The 21,662-nt window shown below is 36.8% G+C and overlaps 1 protein-coding gene across 1 annotated transcript; it reads left to right on the top strand.

Moving 5' to 3' along the window:
• Nucleotides 1-5,893: 5,893 nt before the first annotated feature.
• On the top strand, nucleotides 5,894-19,672 carry npc1l1 (NPC1-like 1). Its single transcript, XM_057357092.1, has 19 exons — nucleotides 5,894-6,001; nucleotides 7,372-8,668; nucleotides 8,750-9,014; nucleotides 9,115-9,215; nucleotides 9,301-9,473; nucleotides 10,110-10,238; nucleotides 11,891-12,073; nucleotides 12,291-12,405; nucleotides 12,752-13,017; nucleotides 13,696-13,785; nucleotides 14,033-14,223; nucleotides 14,761-14,888; nucleotides 14,994-15,123; nucleotides 15,332-15,390; nucleotides 17,418-17,568; nucleotides 17,822-18,053; nucleotides 18,145-18,258; nucleotides 18,646-18,808; nucleotides 19,328-19,672. Exons 1-19 carry the CDS (start codon nucleotides 5,894-5,896, stop codon nucleotides 19,531-19,533), a joined length of 4,101 nt encoding a protein of 1,366 aa, XP_057213075.1. The 3' UTR covers nucleotides 19,534-19,672.
• Nucleotides 19,673-21,662: the final 1,990 nt, after the last annotated feature.

Below are 21,662 nucleotides of genomic sequence, written 5' to 3'. Positions count from 1 at the left end.
TGGTAAATTTCGTAAGGGTAAACCTTGCATTCAAGAGAATTTAAAATATTATTCTTTTAGAATATTTCAAACCTAGACAATTCAAAAGTCAATAGGATCCCTTTTACAGCATGTAAAAGACAAAAGATGTGATTTCTCAACAATAAACCCTCCTCCTTCCTAATACATAATACTTTATACGAAAGATATAAGCCACATAGGCCACATATAGCCTATATGTAAATATTATACCTTTCCCCAATGTAATGTCATCTGATGTGGACATTTGTAAATAGTGCAATCCACGCATAAGTATCAAAGTGACAGTTCACCCCAAAATTAAAGGTCCAGTGTATGAAGGTTGCGTAATGCAACCAATGGCTCACTCCACCCCTCCCTTGCAAAGCACTATGGTGGCTGACACAGGACTAAGATGTTTACATTTTCACATCATGTTTTCGCTTCTTTGCCGAAGGAGATAATGTATTTAAGAAATGCACTCTGTAGAGCAGTTTTCCCATTTAGGGCTACTGTAGAAACAACATGGTGAATTCTATGTATTCCTTGAGCATCCCACATATGGATCGTCATTAGTATAATCACAAACAGCTTTATTCTTTTAGTAGATCCATACAGTGTTTTCTTTACAGAGACACATTCACGTGATTAAGTATGTCTGATCAGATAATCAGATTGATGGGAGTACAGTACAGTAGGTCCTCCTCAGACTAAAAGCAAACAGTTCGTCATTAAAACATACACTGAGACACTCTTACACAACTCATAATCACTGTGGTACCACACCTAAAATAAAAGTTGCTTAATTGTACACAGTCATCATTAATGCCTGACCAGAACTCTGCTCTCTGTGTCATGATGCATCAGAGTTTTGAACATCAATTCAGACATGAGGTCTGTGTTAAAGAGACATTCACTTCCCGAGTAAAAAATCCTTTCATACAAGGGACGACTTGACAGAAATGTAATTCTAATCCAGGGTAAGTATAACTTTCTTTTTCAGACCGAGATCCCTTGTATGACTGAGCATTTGCCAGGCTTATATCTCTCAGATGTGCAGCTTGATAAAATTACAAAAAGAGGAGGTTTGCTTTGTAAATAACAATAGTATTTGTGAGAAATGTGGACGTGTGTGTTTGAATTTTGCAAAGAGGATGTTGAGTCAGACGTGAATTTCATCTCTGGAAAAATGTTTATAAAATGAAAAATTATATGTGTTTATTCCTGAGAGTTTAGTTCAGGGAGTTTATGAAACAACTATAATGATATGGACCCGTTTATAACATTCTCGGAATAAAACCAGTTTATGTGTTTTGTGTTGCTACGGCGACAGGTCCTCTGTTCTAAAAGGGCACTCTGCCCTGAGTTTCTGCATTATCAGTCATGTATGGGACACTGATAACACTAATCCTAATTAATTCTCAAGGGCAAATCAGGTAATCATTTACAAGTGTAGCTATTTACACTGTTTACAGTAATCAGGAAGATACTGTACAAGACAGCATGTTTATTAAAGGGGTCATATGGCGCAAAATATGTGTTTTTCTGTATTGGTGTTATAAGTTGCTCATGCATGTATTAGACACGTAAAATTGCAAAAATTAAAGTGTCGGAACAAAAGATGCATTCTATTTAAAAGCGAATGTTCACCCAGACCTGCCTGAAACGCCTCGTGTAACCACACCCCCACAAATCTACATCAGTTTGTGGTATGATTTGACTAAGACCGCCCAAATGTATACGCAAGTAAGATGGGCGTACCTGTCAGCACAATTGCTTTGGAACCTGATGTTCCAAATATGGTGAGAGGCGTTACATTTCCGTCACACACTTGCAGTATTAGACCAATCACTACGCATTGGTTAACTGGCCAATCATAGCACACCTCACTTTTCAGAGCCATGAGCTCTGTAAAAAATCTGCGCGTTTCAGAGAGGCAGGGCAAAGAGGAGATACAAACATACACGGTATGTGGAAAATACAGTGTTTTTGAACCTTAAATCGTGTATACACATTACGTTACATCTAAAACAAACGATAATATTCGTTTTAGCCGTGTCATATGACCCCTTTAAGCTTCAGATTTGGAAAAAAATAAATTATAAATAACTAAATTCAAATTAAAGTGTAATCCTACTAGCTTCAAAGCACTGCAGAGGGTTGTGCGAACTGCCCGTCATGTTGTGGGAGATGAGATACCCTCTCTCCAAGACATCTACACCAGGCGGTGTATGGGGAAAGCCAGGAAGATCATCAATGATTCCAGGCTGCTCTCCTTGCTTCCTTCCGGCAGACGATACCGGAGCATCCGGTCCCGCACAAACCGGCAGAAGGACAGCTTTTTTCCTCAGGCTATTAGACTGCTCAATATCAAAAACTGTTTCACTCCACAAGCTGACACTTCTTTTTACCGTATTCTACAGTTTCATGGACTATAATGCATCATGCATTGCACCTAATGCAATAACCATCCATTACCAAACTTACATATACCTATATCTGTACTATGTTCACTATATGATTGGTCCATTATACATATGCATTTATGTGTACACCTGCATATTTAATGTGTATGTTCAACGTCTAATGTGTATATATTGTGTATACTGTCCATATGTGTATAATGTATATTGTCTTTTTTTGTACAGTCTGTCTATTTATACTTCTTCTGCACTGTTCATCTGCACTACATACTGTCACTTAAGTCTGTAAAGTCGTACAGTTGTTTGTCATACAGTTGTCTGTCCAAGCATTCTACTTTGTATGGAGTACGCACCCAAGACTTTCACTGTCAATAAAAGTGTGACAATAAAAGTGAGTTGAGTTGAGTTTAGATTCTTAAATTAAATAGAGCACTGAGACTTTATCAAGACACAAAATTACTCTAGCCATGCAACACTAAAAGCTCAAGCACACTGGAAAGCATAAAATTCTCCAAATATTTTAAATGTATAAATGCTCGTGCCTAAACAGTCCAGAAAGACAATGGAGCTCAAGCCACAAGTCTGACGATGTTTTATTTCAAATCTCATGATGATAACTTTTGTAAATATAATTTTTTTAAGATTTGGCACATTGCACATTTACCTGCGACAAACTCTCTTTTCATCAACATTGCTTAGATACTAATCCATACTTGACCAGTTGTATGAACTTTTCTGAAAAATGTCTCCCATAGGTTCTGTTAACAAAAGAAATATACTTTTAACAAGATATAATCTTGCTTTGCAAGACAAGACAGTGGACAAGACAGTCCACATAAATTACACAAAATCTGGCCTAAGTCTAACAAGAAAAAGTGTTCTTTGTGTACTGAGCTTCATTGAATTTAAAGTATAGTTAATATACTTGTAACATCTCATTTTTCATTCACACATAACATGTATATTTGTAGGACAAATACGTATTTTCTTTGATGGAATGCAGTTGTACAACAGATACACAAATCACAGGCGATTGGCGATATGGCAAGATACAGTTTTACAGCGTTACATGTGTTCTGGAAATACTGTTACCATCCATCTATCTATCAACCCTTTTATCCTCTGTTGTGGTAGTGGAGGGCTGAAGCCTATCCAACCATCTTGGGCCACAGGTCAGGGTACATCCTAGACAGATGCTTTTACTGATACCCTTAAAAATGAGAAATGTAAATGCACAAGCCTTCTCTGTTTCATTTTTTTTATGAAAAAAAAAGTTCTGTTAATCATGTTCTGTTAATAATGTGTTCAAATCATCATTCTCTCAGTGAACCATGCAGAGCTCCTTTTTGATCAGGTTAGCTGAAATATTAAAATAAAATAAAATTGTCTATATACACTCTTAAAAATAAAGGTGCTTGAAAAGTTCTTTACAGCGATGTTGGTTCCACAAAGAACCATTCAGTCAAAGGTTCTTTAAGAACCATCTCTTTACATTTTCATGATCTGAAGAACCTTTTTTCGCCACAAAGAACCTTTTGTGAAACAGAAAGGTTCTTCGGATGTTAAAGGTTCTAACCATTTAGACAAAAAAGGTTCTTATGGCATCGAAGAACCTTTTGAAGCACCTTTATTTTTAAGAGTGTATAGTTCAAAAATAGATCAAAATAGATTTTCAAGAGTGTATTTTAAACTAGAATTAATTTACTATTAAATGATCTGATTTGAATAAATCCCATATTTAGCGTTTACTTTCTTTCCACGTGTTCAGTATCAGTTTATGATACTCTTATTGATACATGTTTAATGTTATCAACAATCTTTAAACTTTATTTGTTTTTAACTGATAATCCTGAAGGACGACTATCTAAACCTTTGCACTACATTGAGTATATGTCAGAAGGGGACCTTATCTAATCCTCAAAACTATAGTTTGTGATCACAAAACAAAAAAATTGCCATTTTCTGCTCAAAGATTTGTGGTTGTATCAAAGTCACAGTGCTAGGCTATGCGCTTCTGCAGGAATTTACAGTGGGCCTACAGTAGGTTTTTGTCCCCTCCATATTCCATACATCCATCCATACAAAAACATGCATGATTTACTGTAGGAGTGCACATCTTTGTAACCACACATTTGTGAAGTTCTGCATCCTTGCATTCCTTTCTTCATTTTCTCCTCATTGTTTTATTCATGGGTCTGATCAGATTGTGACTCTTCTCTGGCAGATCTTTTAGTATAGCTCCCAATCTCTGGAGTTGATTGATTTCAGAGATAATATGACATTTTACATAATTTCATCTATTTCCGAGTATTTGTCAGTTGTTGGTTGAATCTTAATTTTCTCAATCTTTTCTTGAAACCTGTTGATTGCAATTTAACTGTTGAGTAATGAGTAATTGATTGTAAAGCAACCTTGAGCGTTAGGAATGGTGCTTTAACAGTAAAACATTTAAAGGGATATTTCATACCAAAATTGATTTACACTCATGTTGTTCAAAACCTGTATGTGACTCTTCTTCTGTGGAACACAAAATAAGATATTTTGAGAATGTCTCAGTGGTTTTGTGTCCATGCAATGGATGTCAATGGGGGCCAGTGTTGTTTGGTTACCAACGTTTTTCAAAATGTCTTCTTTTGTGTTCTGCTGAAGAAAGAAAGTCATACAGATTTGGAATGACATGAGGGGGAGTAAACAATGAAAGCATTTTCATTTTTTGGTGAACTAGCCCTTTAAGGCTGGTTGAATCCAACAACTTGCACATTTTATTCTGATTGTAATAGAAACCTAAATATTTTATATAATTATCATAAACAATATATAGACTCTAAAATATATAATTTTGCAATAACAGTGTTTCAGAGTGATAATAATTTGTGAAAAAGAACTATAAATGATACTGCTTATGACACATTGACTTAGACATGAAATGTTTTCATAGCTTTCTTGCAAATGAGCTTACGTCTCAAATTCGAATAGAAAAGAACAACACAGTCATAAAATTTTATGTGATACAAGTGAATCACTCATCGGTTGAATTCGTGGAAATTTTAGAATAGTTTTACAGTGGAGCTTGCCCTTCTGATATGCCCTTCCGCATCATAAATCTACCTGTTTGCCCCAAATGTCTCTGTATGTTGGTGAATCTTTGTCAGAAGTTTTGCTACTAATAACGGGTCCGAAAAAATCGAAGTAAAAATATCTGCAAAGTAAAAAGTTAAAAACAAAAACAGGAGAACATTTGTATTGATTGTGTTTTTGTCATGCAGCAATGCCACACTTGGTGCAGAATTCATGCTGTACAAGTAAAGTTTAGAGGAAAACAAAGTAGTGTTAATAAAAAAGTTATTGTTGTTTTTACGTTTCTTTCATTCAATTAGAAAAGGATTAAGAGACAGGTGGGGAGGTAAAATTTATTCTATCGACGTTCCATCGCACGTAACAAACACCTTTAGTTGGGTCTGCCCATCTAGTTAATGATCTCTGAGCCCGATTGGCTTTTGTCCATTCTGGTTGGTGGTGAGCACATCAGGCCAGATAAGAGCCTGTTCATCATCAGTATCACACATGTTCACCCAATGAGGGTGAGAAGGGCTTTCATTTCCTTCTGCCTGCTTTACACTGTAAGCACAGAACAGGTGTCTGTCTGATACCTGAATCTCCTCTCCTTCTTCTCTTCCTCTCTCCAGCTGGAACTAACACTCCGAAACCACAGAAGACCGGAGACTTATAAAGAGAAATGCCTTTTCAAAGACAGAACTGGAAATGGTCCATTATATTGTTTACACTTGCTATCTGCACGGTAAGTCCTAACTTGACATATTTTCTATAATTTATAAGCTTACACTTTGTCTTTTAGTGTGTATAGCAGCCAGTGAGAAGCTGTTTCTATGTTCAAAAACCATATTGAAAGATTTTAACAGTAGCTCTGTAGTTGTTAGTTTTTTTTATGGATAGGGATTGATCAAAAAACCATTTGAAAGACATTTATTAATCGACATATAGGCCAACAGACATTTAATATGCAAATAAATAAAATAAGGCTCATAATTACATTTAAAGTGATTTTATGAAGACTAAACAATTAAATAATACGTAACATGACATTTGAAAATTCATTTTTATCATATACCATATTTCTTGTTGGTACGTCTTGCATAAAAGCTGATTTTAAAGTAGATCTCTAAGAATTGTTTTGTTTTATTTTTTCATGCTCTAAACATTCCTTTCTGCAGTCTTCACCAATACTTACTTACTGTCATAAAAACCTTTGTTTCAGTAGCATCAGGAATATAAAGATATATGGCCTTGATTGTGCCAAATGCATTTTGTTGGATTTTTAAGACACTAGCAATATTTGTAAATCTCATTGTATATTCCTGTATAATGAAATGTATTTAATGAAATCTTTCCCAGATCGGACCAGTACTTTGTTCTTACTAACACTTTTACATTCATGTGTTTTTAAAAATACCTTTACAAATACAACCTGGTGACCTCAGATTTATTTTATTTGTAATTTTAAAAAATGGAAAAATAAAAAAATGACTTAAGGTTTTACAAAGATGCAATGACAAAGTCAAAGTCTTAAATCTAATTCAGCTTAGAGAATTACAAGCATCAAAGAGTTGCTGCAAATGATATTATATGATTGATATACTGTATTAAATGTTTCATTTATAAAACTGAAATTACTTTTATTTTATTGACACATGTTATTATATTGCACCAAAAATATCAATTTGGCTTCCTAAACATCGGTTTCAATCTTTGACATGGCCTTGGTCAGTCAATATAGAAAATATTAAGGTTATATTTTAAGAAAATGTTATTTACATTACATAGGATGATTTTATGTAGAAAACATTAAATGACAGGTAGAGTCACATATAGTGAGAAACCCAAGCAGAAATAACAGATGAGCAGTCATGTTATAGATCTCTTTCCATTGCAGGTCCTCACCGGTGCTCAGCATGAACCTGGCTACTGTGCGTTTTATGAGGACTGTGGTTTAAACCCTGCCGTGGAGGGGGCTCTCATTCCCCCGAGGGTTCCCTGTAAGGACTACAGAAAAGCAGTGAATTTGACGGGAGAACACTACCAAATTTTTCAAAGCGTGTGCCCAATGTTTGCCAACGGTGAGGGTCAGACCCTCGCCTGCTGCTCCATCAGACAGCTCAGCGCTCTGCAGAGCAGTCTGTCGCTGTCCAAAGCCGTGCTGATCCGCTGCCCGTCCTGCGTCGACAACTTTGCACATATTCACTGCGCCACCACCTGCAGTCCAAATCAAAGCCAGCTGTTAAAAATCACCAAAACGGCCAACATCACACAAACCAATGGCAATGTTAAGGAAGCTGTGGTCGGTTACGAGGCTTACATCTCCTCCAGCTTCTCCGATGCTGCTTTTAGGTCCTGCAAGAACGTACGAATCCCAGCCACCGGAGGGTTTGCGATCGCCACCATGTGCGGTCGCTATGGGTCGTCGCTGTGTACGCCGCAACGCTGGTATGATTTCCAAGGCGACTCTAGCAATGGACTAGCTCCCTTGGATATTAATTTCAGGCTCTTGTCAGAAGGTCAGACCGCCGGCCTTCCACCAGGCGCGACTCTGTTCGCAAGAACAGCGTTGAATTGTAACGAAACCACACCCACAGGTGAAGAAGCATGCTCCTGTCAGGACTGCGTGCAATCCTGCCCGGCCATACCAGAGCTTGCCCCTTTACCAGAACCGTTTATGATTGGTAAGCTCGACGGAGTTCTGGTCATCTGCATCATAGTCTTCTGCATCGTCTTTCTGCTGTTTGTTTGTTTCTTGGCCTTCAAGTACAGCACCCAACAACTTAAGTGGAAGAGCAAAGACCAAAATGAAAATGACATTAACCAGAAGATCAGTCCCAAAGATGTGCACTGTTCGGACAAAGCTAGTCTCGCCACTCAGGAATTTTTGGGTTCGCTCTTCCAGATGTGGGGAACCATAATGGCTCGCCATCCTCTGAAGGTGCTCCTGGCGTGCCTTGTGGTTGTGTTGGCGTTTGCGGTGGGAATAATAAACATAGAACTCACCACAGATCCCGTCCAGCTCTGGTCGGCTCCCAACAGCCGCGCAAGGCGCGAGAAGGACTTTCACGATACACATTTTGATCCGTTTTACCGGACCAATCAGGTGATCCTGACCGCTCCGGACCAGCCCAGCCACTTTTATGACTCCTTACTTTTCGGCAAGCAGAACTTCAGTGGTATCATCTCTAAAGGTGATCACTTAGAGATTAGATATGTTAACACATCATTTTAGTTTGCGGGCATAATATAACATGTGTTTTTCTTATTCGCAGATTTGATCACTGAGCTGTTGGAGCTTCAAAGGAAAATCCAGGCTATTGAATTCTGGTCAGATGAATTGAACCACACCGCCAGCCTTAAGGATATTTGCTACGCCCCGCTCAATCCAAATAACCCTTCTTTAACCGACTGCGCTGTCAACAGTCTGCCGCAGTACTTTCAAAACAGTATTGAAAATCTGAACGCTAATGCAAACATGACCGAGCTTGGTGTGACCAAGGAGGTGGATTGGAGAGACCACTTTATCTATTGTGTGAAGTGAGCATCATTATTGCATACGCAATAGATTTCTTTGCATAGTTTTTTCGATGTCAATGTTAATCTTCATGTATTATGTATCTTCTGTATTTGCCCACAGCTCTCCATTATCATTTAAAGACATCACAGCCCTTGGTATGAGTTGTATGGCGGACTACGGAGGTCCCGTCTTCCCCTTTCTTGCTGTTGGAGGATATGAAAGTAAGAAACAAAAAACGTCCGCTATCATCTAAACTTTGTCTTCAAGTTTAACTGAGCTCACTGTGTCTCTCCGTTATATTTTCAGATGAAGAGTACACCACTGCTGAGGCTCTGATACTCACTGTCTCCTTAAACAACTATCCACGATCCGACGTTAAATTTAAGGTGGTGGAACAATGGGAAAGCAGATTCCTCGATATCGTGCAGGAATATCAGAGAGACCCGAAAACTAATTTCACATTTGCATACATGGCTGAGGTAAAGTCTGGATTTTGTTGATTGTGTTGATTATTAGGAAATTAAGGGGGTCATATGACACGGCTAAAACGAATATTATCGTTTGTTTAGATGTAATGCAATGTGTAATCACGATTTAAGGTTCAGAACCGCCGTATTTTCCACATACCGTGCATGTTTGTATCTCCTCTTTGCTCCGCCTCTCTGAAACGTGCAGATTTTTTACAAAGCTCATTGCTCTGAAAAGTGAGGTGTGCTATGATTGGCCAGTTAACCAGTGCGTAGTGATTGGTCGAATACTGCAAGCGTGTGACGGAAATGTAACGCCTCTTACCATATTTTGAACATCAGGTTCCAAAGCAATTGTTCTGACAGGTACGCCCACCTTACTTGCGTATACATTTGGGCGGTCTTAGTCAAATCATACCACGAATTGATGTAGATTTGTGGGGGTGTGGTTACACGAGGCGTTTCAGGCAGGTCTGGGTGAGCATTCGCTTTTAGATAGAATGCATCTTTTGTTCCTACACTTTCAATTTTGCAATTTTACGTGTCTAATACATGCATGAGCAACTTATAACTCACCAAAGACACATAAAAACATGTATCCGCGCCATATGACCTCTTTAAACAATCTAACTGTGTGACGCTTTGCAGAGATCTCTGGAGGATGAGATAAACAGAACCACGGCGGAGGATATCCCCATATTCATGATAAGCTACGCTGTCATCTTCCTCTACATCGCTGTGGCTCTCGGGGAATATTCATCCTGCAAGCGGATCCTGGTGAGTGTGTTAATGGTTTACCGGGAATTTTATTGTTTCTGAAAAGAGGCAGAAAGGAAGAAGAATTCGTTTCCAGTAAAGGCCTAATGGAAATTCCAGCATGTATGAACAGTTCTGAGTAATTAAAGTAATACACTCTGGAGTATAATAGCTCATTAAAACTAGGGCTGTCAAATTATTTAAGGGATAGTTCACCCCAAAATGAAAATTCTGTTATGATTTACTCACTCTACAGTTGTTCCAAATCTGTATACATTTCTTTGTTTGGTTGAACACAGAGAAAGATATTTGGACGAATGCTTGTAACCAAACAGCTCTTGGACCCCATTGACTAGGAAAAATTACAATGGTAGTCAAAAGTGCCCCAGAACTGTTTGAACTGTCCTACATTCTTTAAAATATATAATTTTGTGTTCAAAAGTAATTTTTCCTAGTATGGCAGTCAATGGGGTCCAAGAACTGTTTGTTTACAAGCATTCTTCCAAATATATTTCTCTGTGTTCACCAGAACAAAGACATTTGTACAGATTTGGAACAACTCGAAGGTTTTTCATCTTTGGGTTTTAATCGCGATTAATCGCATCCAGTATAAAGTTTGCGTTGACATAACAAATGTCTGTGTACTGTGCATATTAATTTTGTATTTATAAACACATACATATTTAGGAAATATTTACATGTGTTTATTTCTATTTACCAATCATTTAAATTGTATATCAATTTTTATATTTAAATACATTTTTACATACATTTTAAATATATGCATGTATGTGTGTGCTTTTATAAATACAAAATGAATATGCACAGTACACAGACATTTATTATGCCAAGGCAAACTTTTATTCTTGATGCGATTAATCGCGATTAACAGCCCTTTCAACTCTTTTATTTTAATTCAATCTTAGCTTTCTAATACAAACAACAAATAAATATGTTGGGGCAATTATATTTTTGTCAACAGAAATAATGTTGAACTTTTAAACACGACTTTTGATTAAAAGATTTTTAAGATTACGAAAAACATTGTCGCTAATCTTTTTACATGTAGTGTATATTTGTAACTTATTTGTCAGTCAAGGTCAATATAACACCCATATGTATTTGTTATTTGTATTAGAAAGCTAAGATTGAATTAAAATAAAAGAGTTGAAATTTATGTCTTAGACAGAAAAATGAATAAAAAGCAGTCAATAACTCCTTAGATACTGTTTAAAAGGCATCCCTGGTTGAGACTTCAAGAAGCTGGTTGATCAAATTTGACAATTGTTTCTTTAGTCTACACATAACTTTCATAGTTACATTTTGTGTTATTTCATAGATGATAATTGTACTATGATACTACTTATTATTAATAAAGAATGAGTAAATGACCCTACATTTGAGCAGTATATACAAATACTATATGTACAGTGTTTATTAGACCACCTGTCATAATAAAGAGAAAACACATTTTTTTACAATCTGTCAAAAACTAAAAATGTTAATGTCATTTATTAGGCAAATAAACATCTAAAAAGTCTTTATTCTCATAAATAATAACCAAAAATGTTTTATATTTTATAAAACCTTCTTTTTAATACATTTGTTAAGCACTGTATACCTGTAATGTAGTAATGCGTGCTCTAACCATGGTGATGTCATTTGTGTTGTAGGTAGATTCAAAGTTTCTGGTTGGACTGGGTGGTATTTTGGTGGTTGGCTGCTCTGTACTGGCCTCAATGGGTTTTTATGCATGGATTGGCATCCCATCATCATTGATCATTCTGCAGGTTGTGCCCTTCCTTGTGCTTGCTGTAGGAGCTGACAACATCTTTATTTTAGTCCTGGAGCACCAGGTATGCTTGACTCTCTCTAAGAGTTATGTTTCTCTCTTTGTCTTTAATAGATGCATATATCCACATATTTGTAGTTTTGTCTTTCACTCTTCAACTTGGTTGGGTCGTACTCTTGTCTGGTTTATTATGTCCTCCTTTTATTAGTTTATGACTATAATCTCGTATAAAAATGAATGATGTTTTCTTTCTCTTTTATTTCCTGTTTAATCTGTATCAGAGAGATATGCGCAGACCGGGAGAGACAAGAGAGGAGCATATTGGAAGAGTGCTTGGAAACGTGGCTCCCAGCATGCTCCTTTGCAGTTTATCTGAATCTGTTTGTTTCTTCCTGGGTGAGATTCTCAGACTTTAAACAGTTTAAAAAGCCATAGAGGATAGAAATCATATTGCCATATCGTCACTCGTTCCTGTCTGACTTTCTGTATCTCCAAAACTGCCACATAATAGGAAAATAAAAAAATCAAGAATTTAACACTGTTGGCAAAGTTGACAAGCTCTTTTCAATACTTTTTATTGGCTAAATATTTGCAAAATGCACAGACATGCATGAAGATTGACCATAAAAAAATCATGAAAAATTGAGATATAATGCATGGGGTTAGATTAATTTATAATGAATTATACACACAGCTTCATATATACGTTGACACTTATAGTTTTCTAAATTCTCTTTTCCAGGTGGTTTGAGCAGTATGCCAGCTGTAAGATCTTTCGCTCTGTATGCTGCATTGGCCGTGCTCATGGACTTCATGCTGCAGATGACGGCTTTTGTGGCTCTGCTGTCGCTCGATGCCCGGCGACAGGATGCAAACCGCTGCGAGATTGCTTGCTGCGTTACCGTGAAAACCCCACACCCGTCCAAACCTAACCAGGGCGTCCTGCTCCCTTTTATGAAAAAATACTACGCTCCTGCGCTGCTGAACCCTGTCAGCAGAATAATAGTGGTACGTTCCAACTGCCACAGGAATAATGTCTCATTCATAACCTGTAATTCTGATATTATCACTGTGAGTTTGCATAATCATAAATATACAGCCGTGGAAAAAATAAGAGACTATTCCACATTTTCATTTCATCAGCAATTCTAGATGTATTGTGTCCATTCCAGTCCAGTGTCTGCTGAATATCAACAAAATCAAACCTCAGGAGTGACTTAAAGTCATCCAACAGCAATGTGAAAGACTGACGGAATGACAAGACACATTAAAACTGTGATCAAATTAAGGATATCAGATAAAAAATAATTTTGCAACTTTTCCTAAATACATGTAGAAATATGACTGTTGCATTGCTTAAAAGTGAATATGAACTTGTTTTCATTGCAGTATTTGAGGTTTGAAAAAAATCCAGAGCATCTTTTCTGTTATTTTGACCTGTTTCTGCAGTTTTCATTTTCTGCAAATAAATGCAAATAGAAACAATATTTTTATTTGAAATTTGGTAGAAATATTGTTAGTAGTTAGTAACAAAAATGATCATTTTACCTAAACACATGCCTATAAATAGTACATTCAGAAATACTTTGAATTTTGAAATGGTCTCTTAATTTTTTTCGCTCCTGTAAGATCATAGTGATATTTTGGAAATGAATAGCAGTTTAATATGCTGTGATGAAATCTTAGATGCTGGTTTTCCTCGCGATGTTCTGCGCCTCCGTGTTCCTCTTGTTTCATGTCAAAGTGGGCTTGAATCAGGAACTCGCCATGCCAACTGTAAGTTTATTGAGCACTCCTTTACATAAAGCAAAAGAAAAGTTTTTCTTTGTTGTAATAGGCTGTTTTTAGTGGAAGATAAATCAATTTAAATTGAAATCAGATTATGTAATGCATTTATTTATTTATTAAATGTTTATTTCATAATGTTGGGTCCTAGGGTTCATTTTACGATTTTGACTGGCTGACCGTGTATTATTTCTTACCAAAGTCTTGTCTTTCTTCCTCTGTGCATAATTGTTGTCAGGACTCCTACATGTTGGACTACTTTGCATATCTCTATAAGTATTTTGAGGTCGGTGTGCCCACGTATTTCATCACGACCAAAGGGTTCAACTTTAATAGCGCGGAGGGCATGAACGCTGTGTGTTCTAGTGTGGGTTGTGATCAGTTCTCTCTGACTCAGAAGATCAGATATGCCACCGAATACCCTGAACGGTGAGAATTATATATCCATATCTGTTGTCTCCTCTAGACTTTTGATCCTATTTGTAATCAGTGAATTTGTCAAGACGCCCTTTTGTGTTTTAATAATAGAGTTGGATCTTATCTCTCAGAAAAGCATTAGCAATATTTCTTGTTTGGAATTTCAAACATAACTACTAAAAAAACTAAAGATTTCAGATGTAATCTGTGTTCTGTTACTCTTTACCACATTTTACCAGTCACATCAGACCTTGAACTTATCCATTTGTATTATCGATCCTGAAAGTCCAGAGTCACACAACCCTGTCAAAGCATTAATGTTTGAAAATCATAAAACGACAATGACAAAAAGTCTTTATTTTAAAGAGCACAAACTCCTTATTAATTTGTCTTTTATTTAGAATCCAGAATTAAAATACGCTTAAGCACTAAATGAATTACGAGCCGTATGTTAATAATGTTTTTTTGTTTCATTTTAACACAAAATTCAGGATGAAATACTGTATAAGGTGTTTTTTTATAAAATCACCATGTTCTCAATTGCTTTAGATCTTATTTGGCCATCCCAGCATCCTCATGGGTGGATGACTTTATTGACTGGCTTAACCCCGGATCCAAATGTTGTCGTCTCTATACAAGCGGTCCAAACTCAGGACAATTTTGTTCTGCCAATGAGAGTAGGTGTTTCTAGCTTTAACATATTAAAAACTTTGAAATGTTCAATATATTTATTGATCAGTTTATTGATGAAAATAACTAACTAGAAACTTTCCTGACTGCAGGTGCTCTTCTGTGTATAAAGAAGTGTATGAAGAGGCCCTCAAATGGGGTTCTGCGGCCCAATGTCAATGAGTTTAACAGGTATCTGCCAGACTTTCTAAGCAACAGACCTGACCTGCAGTGTCCAAAAGGGTAAGAGAAGATCCTCTGAAACATATACTACAATATACACTAAACCAGATTAGCTGTATAACTGAACAAGAGCTTTAAATACACAGTAATGTACAAATGCTCTCTTACTTGTAAATGGCTTTGGATTAACGTGTCTGCTTAATGAATAAATGTAAATGTAACCTTAATATTGTACTGAATCAACAGATTTATTTCTTTTCATTTCTAGTGGCTTGGGGGCTTATGACAAAGCTGTAGTGAGGGACAATTTTACTGGCGAAATAATAGGTGAGATACATTCATGCGTTTATTTAAGGCACAGGCCTTTTATTTGCAAGCAAAGCACTAGAGTGGTGAGGTTGAGAATTGCAACCAAAGGCTCACTCCAGCGCTCCCTTTCAAAGCACTACGGTGGCTGACACAGGACTAAGATGTCGTCACGTTTTCGCATCTTTGCCGAAGGAGATAACGTATTAACGAAACGCCCTCTGTAGAGCAGTTTGTCCGTTTTGGGCTACTGTAGAAACAACATGGTGAACTCCATGCAAGGGGACCCGCGGTGTATGTACAGTAGATAGAAATAGCTCTAAGGTCTAAGGTAATAAAAACATAATGGTTCATTAAGTAAGGTCCTTATACACCTCTGAAGACATAGTTATGTATATTATATTGCATTTCTGTCAATAGATCCTCCAAAAATCACACTGGACCTTTAAATGCATTGTGCCATCTAAAGACACACAGATTTTGGTAATAGTTGACAGTTTCACCATTTATTAGGGCTGGGAATCGATTCCAAAAAGAATCGATTCCTAGATTCCAAGGTGTTGAGAATTGAGAGTCGATTCCAAGGGTTGGAATCGATTCCATTAAAGGAATCGACTCCTCTTTAAGAGCCTTCATAAGAACAAGCCCCGCCCCTTAGCCGATGTCATCTGTCAACTTAATAATAGGCTTGTTCGACTTGATGCGGCGCCGCATCAAGTCGAACAAGCCTATAAGTTTCTTGTCTAAAACAGTACAGACTTCAGAAAAAACTAATGGATGAAGTCTAGAGCTGTGGAATGACATAAAATAATCTGCATGTATAAAAGCAAAAGCTTTGTTTGCACAGCACACACAATGCAGATAGAATTACATGTATCCACACATTGAACAAATCATTTAAGCACGTTTGTCTTTTCAGACGGACTGTAAATAGACCGTCTTCTCTTACTCTCTTCTGATGAGCTCAGTATGTGCGTGAAGAGAGTTGCATGTAAAGCACTCTCACAACATATTTACTTGGACGTCTGTTTAAAGCTGTTAAAGCTGGACAGAGCTTTTTCAACACCTGTCTCCTCTACTTGCATTTAACATTAGAAGATTAAAGAGCAATAGCAAAAAAGCGTGTGTGAGTCTATTAGTCAGTAAAGAAAAATAGAGCGACTTAGTACCTGATCTCAAGAGATCTGTCTGTCATTTACACTTATATGCACAGTATTCTTACATATTTTTAATACAATTTACGGATTATCGATCTGTCTATCTATATTCCTCAAGTATTTTTGTGTACGCTGCTGAATAACTTTAAAAAGAGTTAATAGTAATTTGACCTGTGCTTTATTTTGAAAACAGCTAGTAAATAAAAAACACTGAGAATGATTATTTATGATATTATTTATTGCCATTGGAAAGTGCCATTGGAATTGCAGGACAAGATCGACATATTTGGTTAAGGTTTTTGTTATAGAAACAATTAATAAATGTAAAAAGTGACAGCTTAGAAAATTGTATTGCATTAAAAATGTGTACATTTTTTAATTACAAATAAAAATCTGTAGTAAAACAGGGAATTGAGCAGGAATCGAAAACAGCAGCTAGGAATGGATTCTTGGAATCGATCCTTTCGATTCCCAAACCAGGAATTGGAATGGGAATCGACTCCAAAAAAATCAGAATCGAACAGCCCTATATTTAATGTCACATCACAAGCTTTCACTTCCAAAAATTAAAACGGAAAATCAAGTTAAGTAAAATAATACAAAAAATAAAACAAAGCTCTAAAAAACACGGTAACCACAAATGAAACATGGTTTTGCTACAGTAGCCAAAGTTTTACCATGGTATTTTAGTAAAACTCGGCTTATGCAAAAATAATGGTTTCTACAATTTTACTATAATAAAAACATTGCTCATTTTCCTAAAGGTTGTGCTCAAGGTCATGGAACTACAATTTAATGGTCCATTTCTCGAATATTAAAGTCTTTTTCACATACAAATGGAACAATCCAGCAATTCCAGTCAAAATGAATACACATTTCTCTTTTTGTCAGCCTCTCGGTTCATGGCGTACCACACACCTCTGGTGACCTCTCAGGAGTTTACTGCAGCGCTGGAGAAGGCGAGAGAACTAGCCGACGACATCACCATGACCATGAGAAAGATGCCCGGTACCTCTCCTGACTTTGAGGTCTTCCCTTACACGTAAATGTCCCGGTCTTCTCCTCTACTATCATTCTCACCCTTGCTGCGTGTTCTAAGTGATAAGATATGAAGAGATAATGAATGGCTGTAAGGCTATTAAATAATAACGCGAGTCCTTGAGATACTTCATAAATTGCGAAACTACTCGACGAGACCTTGAGCTACTTGATAAACTGCATCGTGTTACAAAGTCAAATATAGCTTCTTGTGTATTTCTGTGTAAGCATCATATAATCGATTATTTGTTTTTCAGTGTGACGTACGTGTATTACGAACAGTACCTGACCATCGTGAATGAGGGTGTGTTTAACATCGGCATGTGTCTGCTCCCAACGTTCATCGTGTGTTGTATCCTGCTCGGCATGGATTTGAGATCGGGCTTTCTAAACTTGCTGACCATAGTGATGATCACTGTGGATACGGTTGGTGTCATGACACTGTGGGGCATCGATTTCAACGCTGTGTCTCTTATTAACCTTGTAACGGTGAGGTTTGAACAATTACTCCAAATCTGTGTGTGTGTGTGTGTTGGGAATGTTTTTTTGTACTATAATCACGTTCTCTTTGCTTTTTTAGGCTGTTGGTATATCAGTGGAGTTTGTTTCTCATATCACACGCTCATTTGCTCTCAGTATTCTCCCCACAAAGGTGGAAAGAGCAAAGGAAGCCACAGCTAACATGGGCAGTGCGGTGAGTACCATCGAAATAAGAGACACGTCAGTTGAATCGGAAGCCATCTTTACTCATTGTTGTGTTATTTCAAACTTGTATGACTTGCTTTCTTCTGCACAACACAAAATAAGATATTTTGAAGAAGGTGGGTAACCACACAACCCCGATTGACTTCCAGTGTATGGACACAAAACCACAGAGACAGTTCTCAAAACATCTTATTTTGTGTTCCACAGAAGAAAAAGTCATATACAGGTTTTAAATGACATGTGGGTGAATAAATGTTTTGAGAATTTTTATTTTTGGGTGAACTATCCCTTGATAGCTCCAATCTGTCCCCCTTTATGCATCTTTAGACATGCATCTATACATGCAATTTCGGTACATGTGTGTTTTCTTTCCCAGGTTTTTGCTGGTGTTGCAATGACAAATCTACCTGGAATTGTGGTGTTGGCGTTTGCAAAGGCGCAGCTCATTCAGATCTTCTTCTTCAGACTAAATCTGATTATTACTTTACTCGGCATGGTCCACGGCCTCATATTTCTGCCAGTGCTGCTCAGTTTCTTTGGTATGTTGCATATGTGCATACAAATGTTCACACACATAGTTTGTATGTTTGTTTGTAAGTGTCATGGTTTTAGGGTCAGCACACTGTGTGTGACATTATCCCACAATGCAATGCACTTTTCATTTCCAGCATGATAAGGGATTTGAAAGCTTTTTCCATATGTATTTTTAGACTGATTATTGGATTGAATTACCGAAAGTTATGACAATTTTACGACAAATTTGCAAATTGCAAAAATGAGTGACTGAGTAATGAGGTCATGTACGAAACGTGCATAGTTTGCATAGCATGTGTATCAAAATAGTAAGCTAAGAATATAACATGTGACAAAGGTAGATGAAAGGAATGGCATTTAAATAAAAATATGAATAGACATTAAAATGATGAACTATAATAGAAATGTAGTACAGTACATACTATAGTAGAGTATTCAGTAAGCAGTATGTTACTGTTTCAGTCTTTACATACAAACTTAATCATACATTTTTTTGTTAATCAATAAATATTTATTTTGTGTAGGGCCTGGTGTGAACAAGGCAGTTCTGCTACAGATTCAAGATCAAAAGGCCAAAGAGGTGGAACTCCAAACCAAACATATATATGACAACACTAACTTTGAAAACAACGAAAAGCGTGTCAATGCACAGCCCACGTCTTTTTTAAGAAACAATATTATTCCCAACAACAGCCAAGAACAGCCTGCAGGGCAAACTGACGTCATGTAGCCCAAGACTCTTATGAACTGCTCTTCCTCTAGTTTTTTACCTTTACAATTACATTGAATAGTAGTTATAAATAAAGGGACCATCCACCATTATCTACACTGCTGCAGGTGAGCACCTGGAGGACAAAACGAGCAACAGAAAAATGAAACAATACCTTAACATTAATAGAGCTTTTGCAAACATGCACTTTCAGTTTGAGGCCATAACACATTGTAACAGGTAAACGCAGAAATGAATCATATTGTGTCGTCTTCATTCCTATGTGGACCTCTCAATAGCACCGTGTTACTGCTACAGAACTGTGTATTGTCTTTGGAGGAACGTGGTGCTTACATGCGATGCCCGGCATACAACTTGAGTGTTTTATTTAATTGTGATGTTTCAGTGTCATATTTTCTGGTCACAGCTTTAATTCTAAATTCCACACTTTAAGAAGAAAAGGAAATATTTTTAAGGATCACTTTACTTTTTTACTCAATTGTGTAGCTTTTGTCAAAAAAGTATTACATTTTATTGTTGTTTGTTTCGTGACGTCTGAAAAGAATATAACAACCCTAGTAACACTCCAGTAAAAAGAGTGTAATGTCTGCTCCTGTGTCATGAGGATTATTGTGGTAATATTAAATGCACCGTGTGTATTTGTACAATCTGTTGTCTGTCCACTATATTACGCATATACTGTACAGTATGTGACTTGGTCTGTGAATCTGATTATGAGATAATGAGCATCAAAGTTTGATTTCAACCATACATTTTACTATGATTTCAATTTTTAACATGGTCTTACTCAGCCAATATTAAAGCCATTATGACAGAATTTTGACAGAATGTTCTTTACACTGTGTAGGATGATTTTATGGGAGAAAAAAAACAGTAAATCACAAAAAATTACTTTGGCTGGGTTGTCACAGACTGAGTCACATATGAACTTTAAAACTTTGATGTTTATCACTTACCTTTAAAATAACAAAAAGGTGTTTTTATCGAATTTTGCTGTATGATTGTAGGCAATACTCTTTCATAAGCAATTAAACAACGTTTGTTTTTAGCAAAAGATTTGCAGGATATTTATTGTACCGTAAACCAGTTAACAGCAGGATTGTAACACATTTAAAAATCATTTTAACCAGCAAAAAAAAGCACATGGAGTGAAAGTTGTGTTTGTTTGTTTGTTTGTTTGATGCTGGCAGTTATGTGGATGAAACATTAAAGTGTATAATTCACATTTACAGGCATCTATTGTATTATACTATTATATTTTCACTTTAAACATATATCAAACAGTGCACTGAGTTTAATACAGCCACCAGTGACAACTTGCATCCCCACATACATTATGTAAGTAGCCAATGAGAAATTCAATCAATTTAATCCAAAATAAAAAAGATTATTATGATTTAAAAAACTATTTAACTAACACTATACAAAAAAATGTACACATGGAAAAACACATAGGAAAAAAGGTATACAGCCGTACTGTAATCGTGCAAACAACCTATAATAAAAACGTGCAATGGGCTTCCTTATGTTAACACACACCTAGACAATAATAATTGAAACTTGAACCCAGAATTCTGCTGCTCTGAATACTCACACATGCACGCGAACGCATGCACGCGCTTACTGGTGCAGCGTTCACCCGGTCAAAGTGAATGTTTGGAGAAAAACAAGTCTCTTCATTTATGATATTGTCAGGTATTAATTAGCATAGCTAACAGCAGTAAAAGTCATAATGTTTGAAACATTTAAAGGGCCGCTATCCCAGAAAATGCACGTTTAAATGTTTTTCTACCAGAAAATGAGTCACCAGCATGTGTGCAGAAACACCCTGTAATTATACAAATCCATCTATTCTTCTTTTTGTAATCTCCTTTAAACCGCAAACAGGCTGTTGGCGATCCCCTATCAATGTGATGTCACATTCATTTACGCCCGCCCATGACCGCTCAGACTCCGCCTTAAGAGCGCGTAGTTCCACTTTCCGCAAGAGACACGCTGTCAGCCATTTTCAGGCAAGAGCAGATGTAGCCAGCTAAAAATGTCTAAGAAACAACAAAGGTGTGCTGTTGTTGGATGTAAAATGGAACATAAATCTCTTTGTTCCATCAACGCGGGAGCCGGAGAATTCG

Source organism: Triplophysa rosa, linkage group LG17, assembly GCF_024868665.1.
Source record: "Triplophysa rosa linkage group LG17, Trosa_1v2, whole genome shotgun sequence".
Classification (NCBI taxonomy): Eukaryota; Metazoa; Chordata; class Actinopteri; order Cypriniformes; family Nemacheilidae; genus Triplophysa; species Triplophysa rosa.
Note: the sequence above shows the minus strand (reverse complement) of the source record. Positions and strands in the feature narration are given on the sequence as shown.

Bases quoted from the DNA above. Each gene is read 5' to 3' on its own strand.
- npc1l1 (XM_057357092.1), top strand. From the start codon at position 5,894: ATGATCTCTGAGCCCGATTGGCTTTTGTCCATTCTGGTTGGTGGTGAG. The intron at 8,669-8,749 runs GTGATCACTTAG...TCTTATTCGCAG, and splicing joins CAGTGGTATCATCTCTAAAG to ATTTGATCACTGAGCTGTTG. The intron at 15,124-15,331 runs GTAAGAGAAGAT...TTTCATTTCTAG, and splicing joins GACCTGCAGTGTCCAAAAGG to TGGCTTGGGGGCTTATGACA.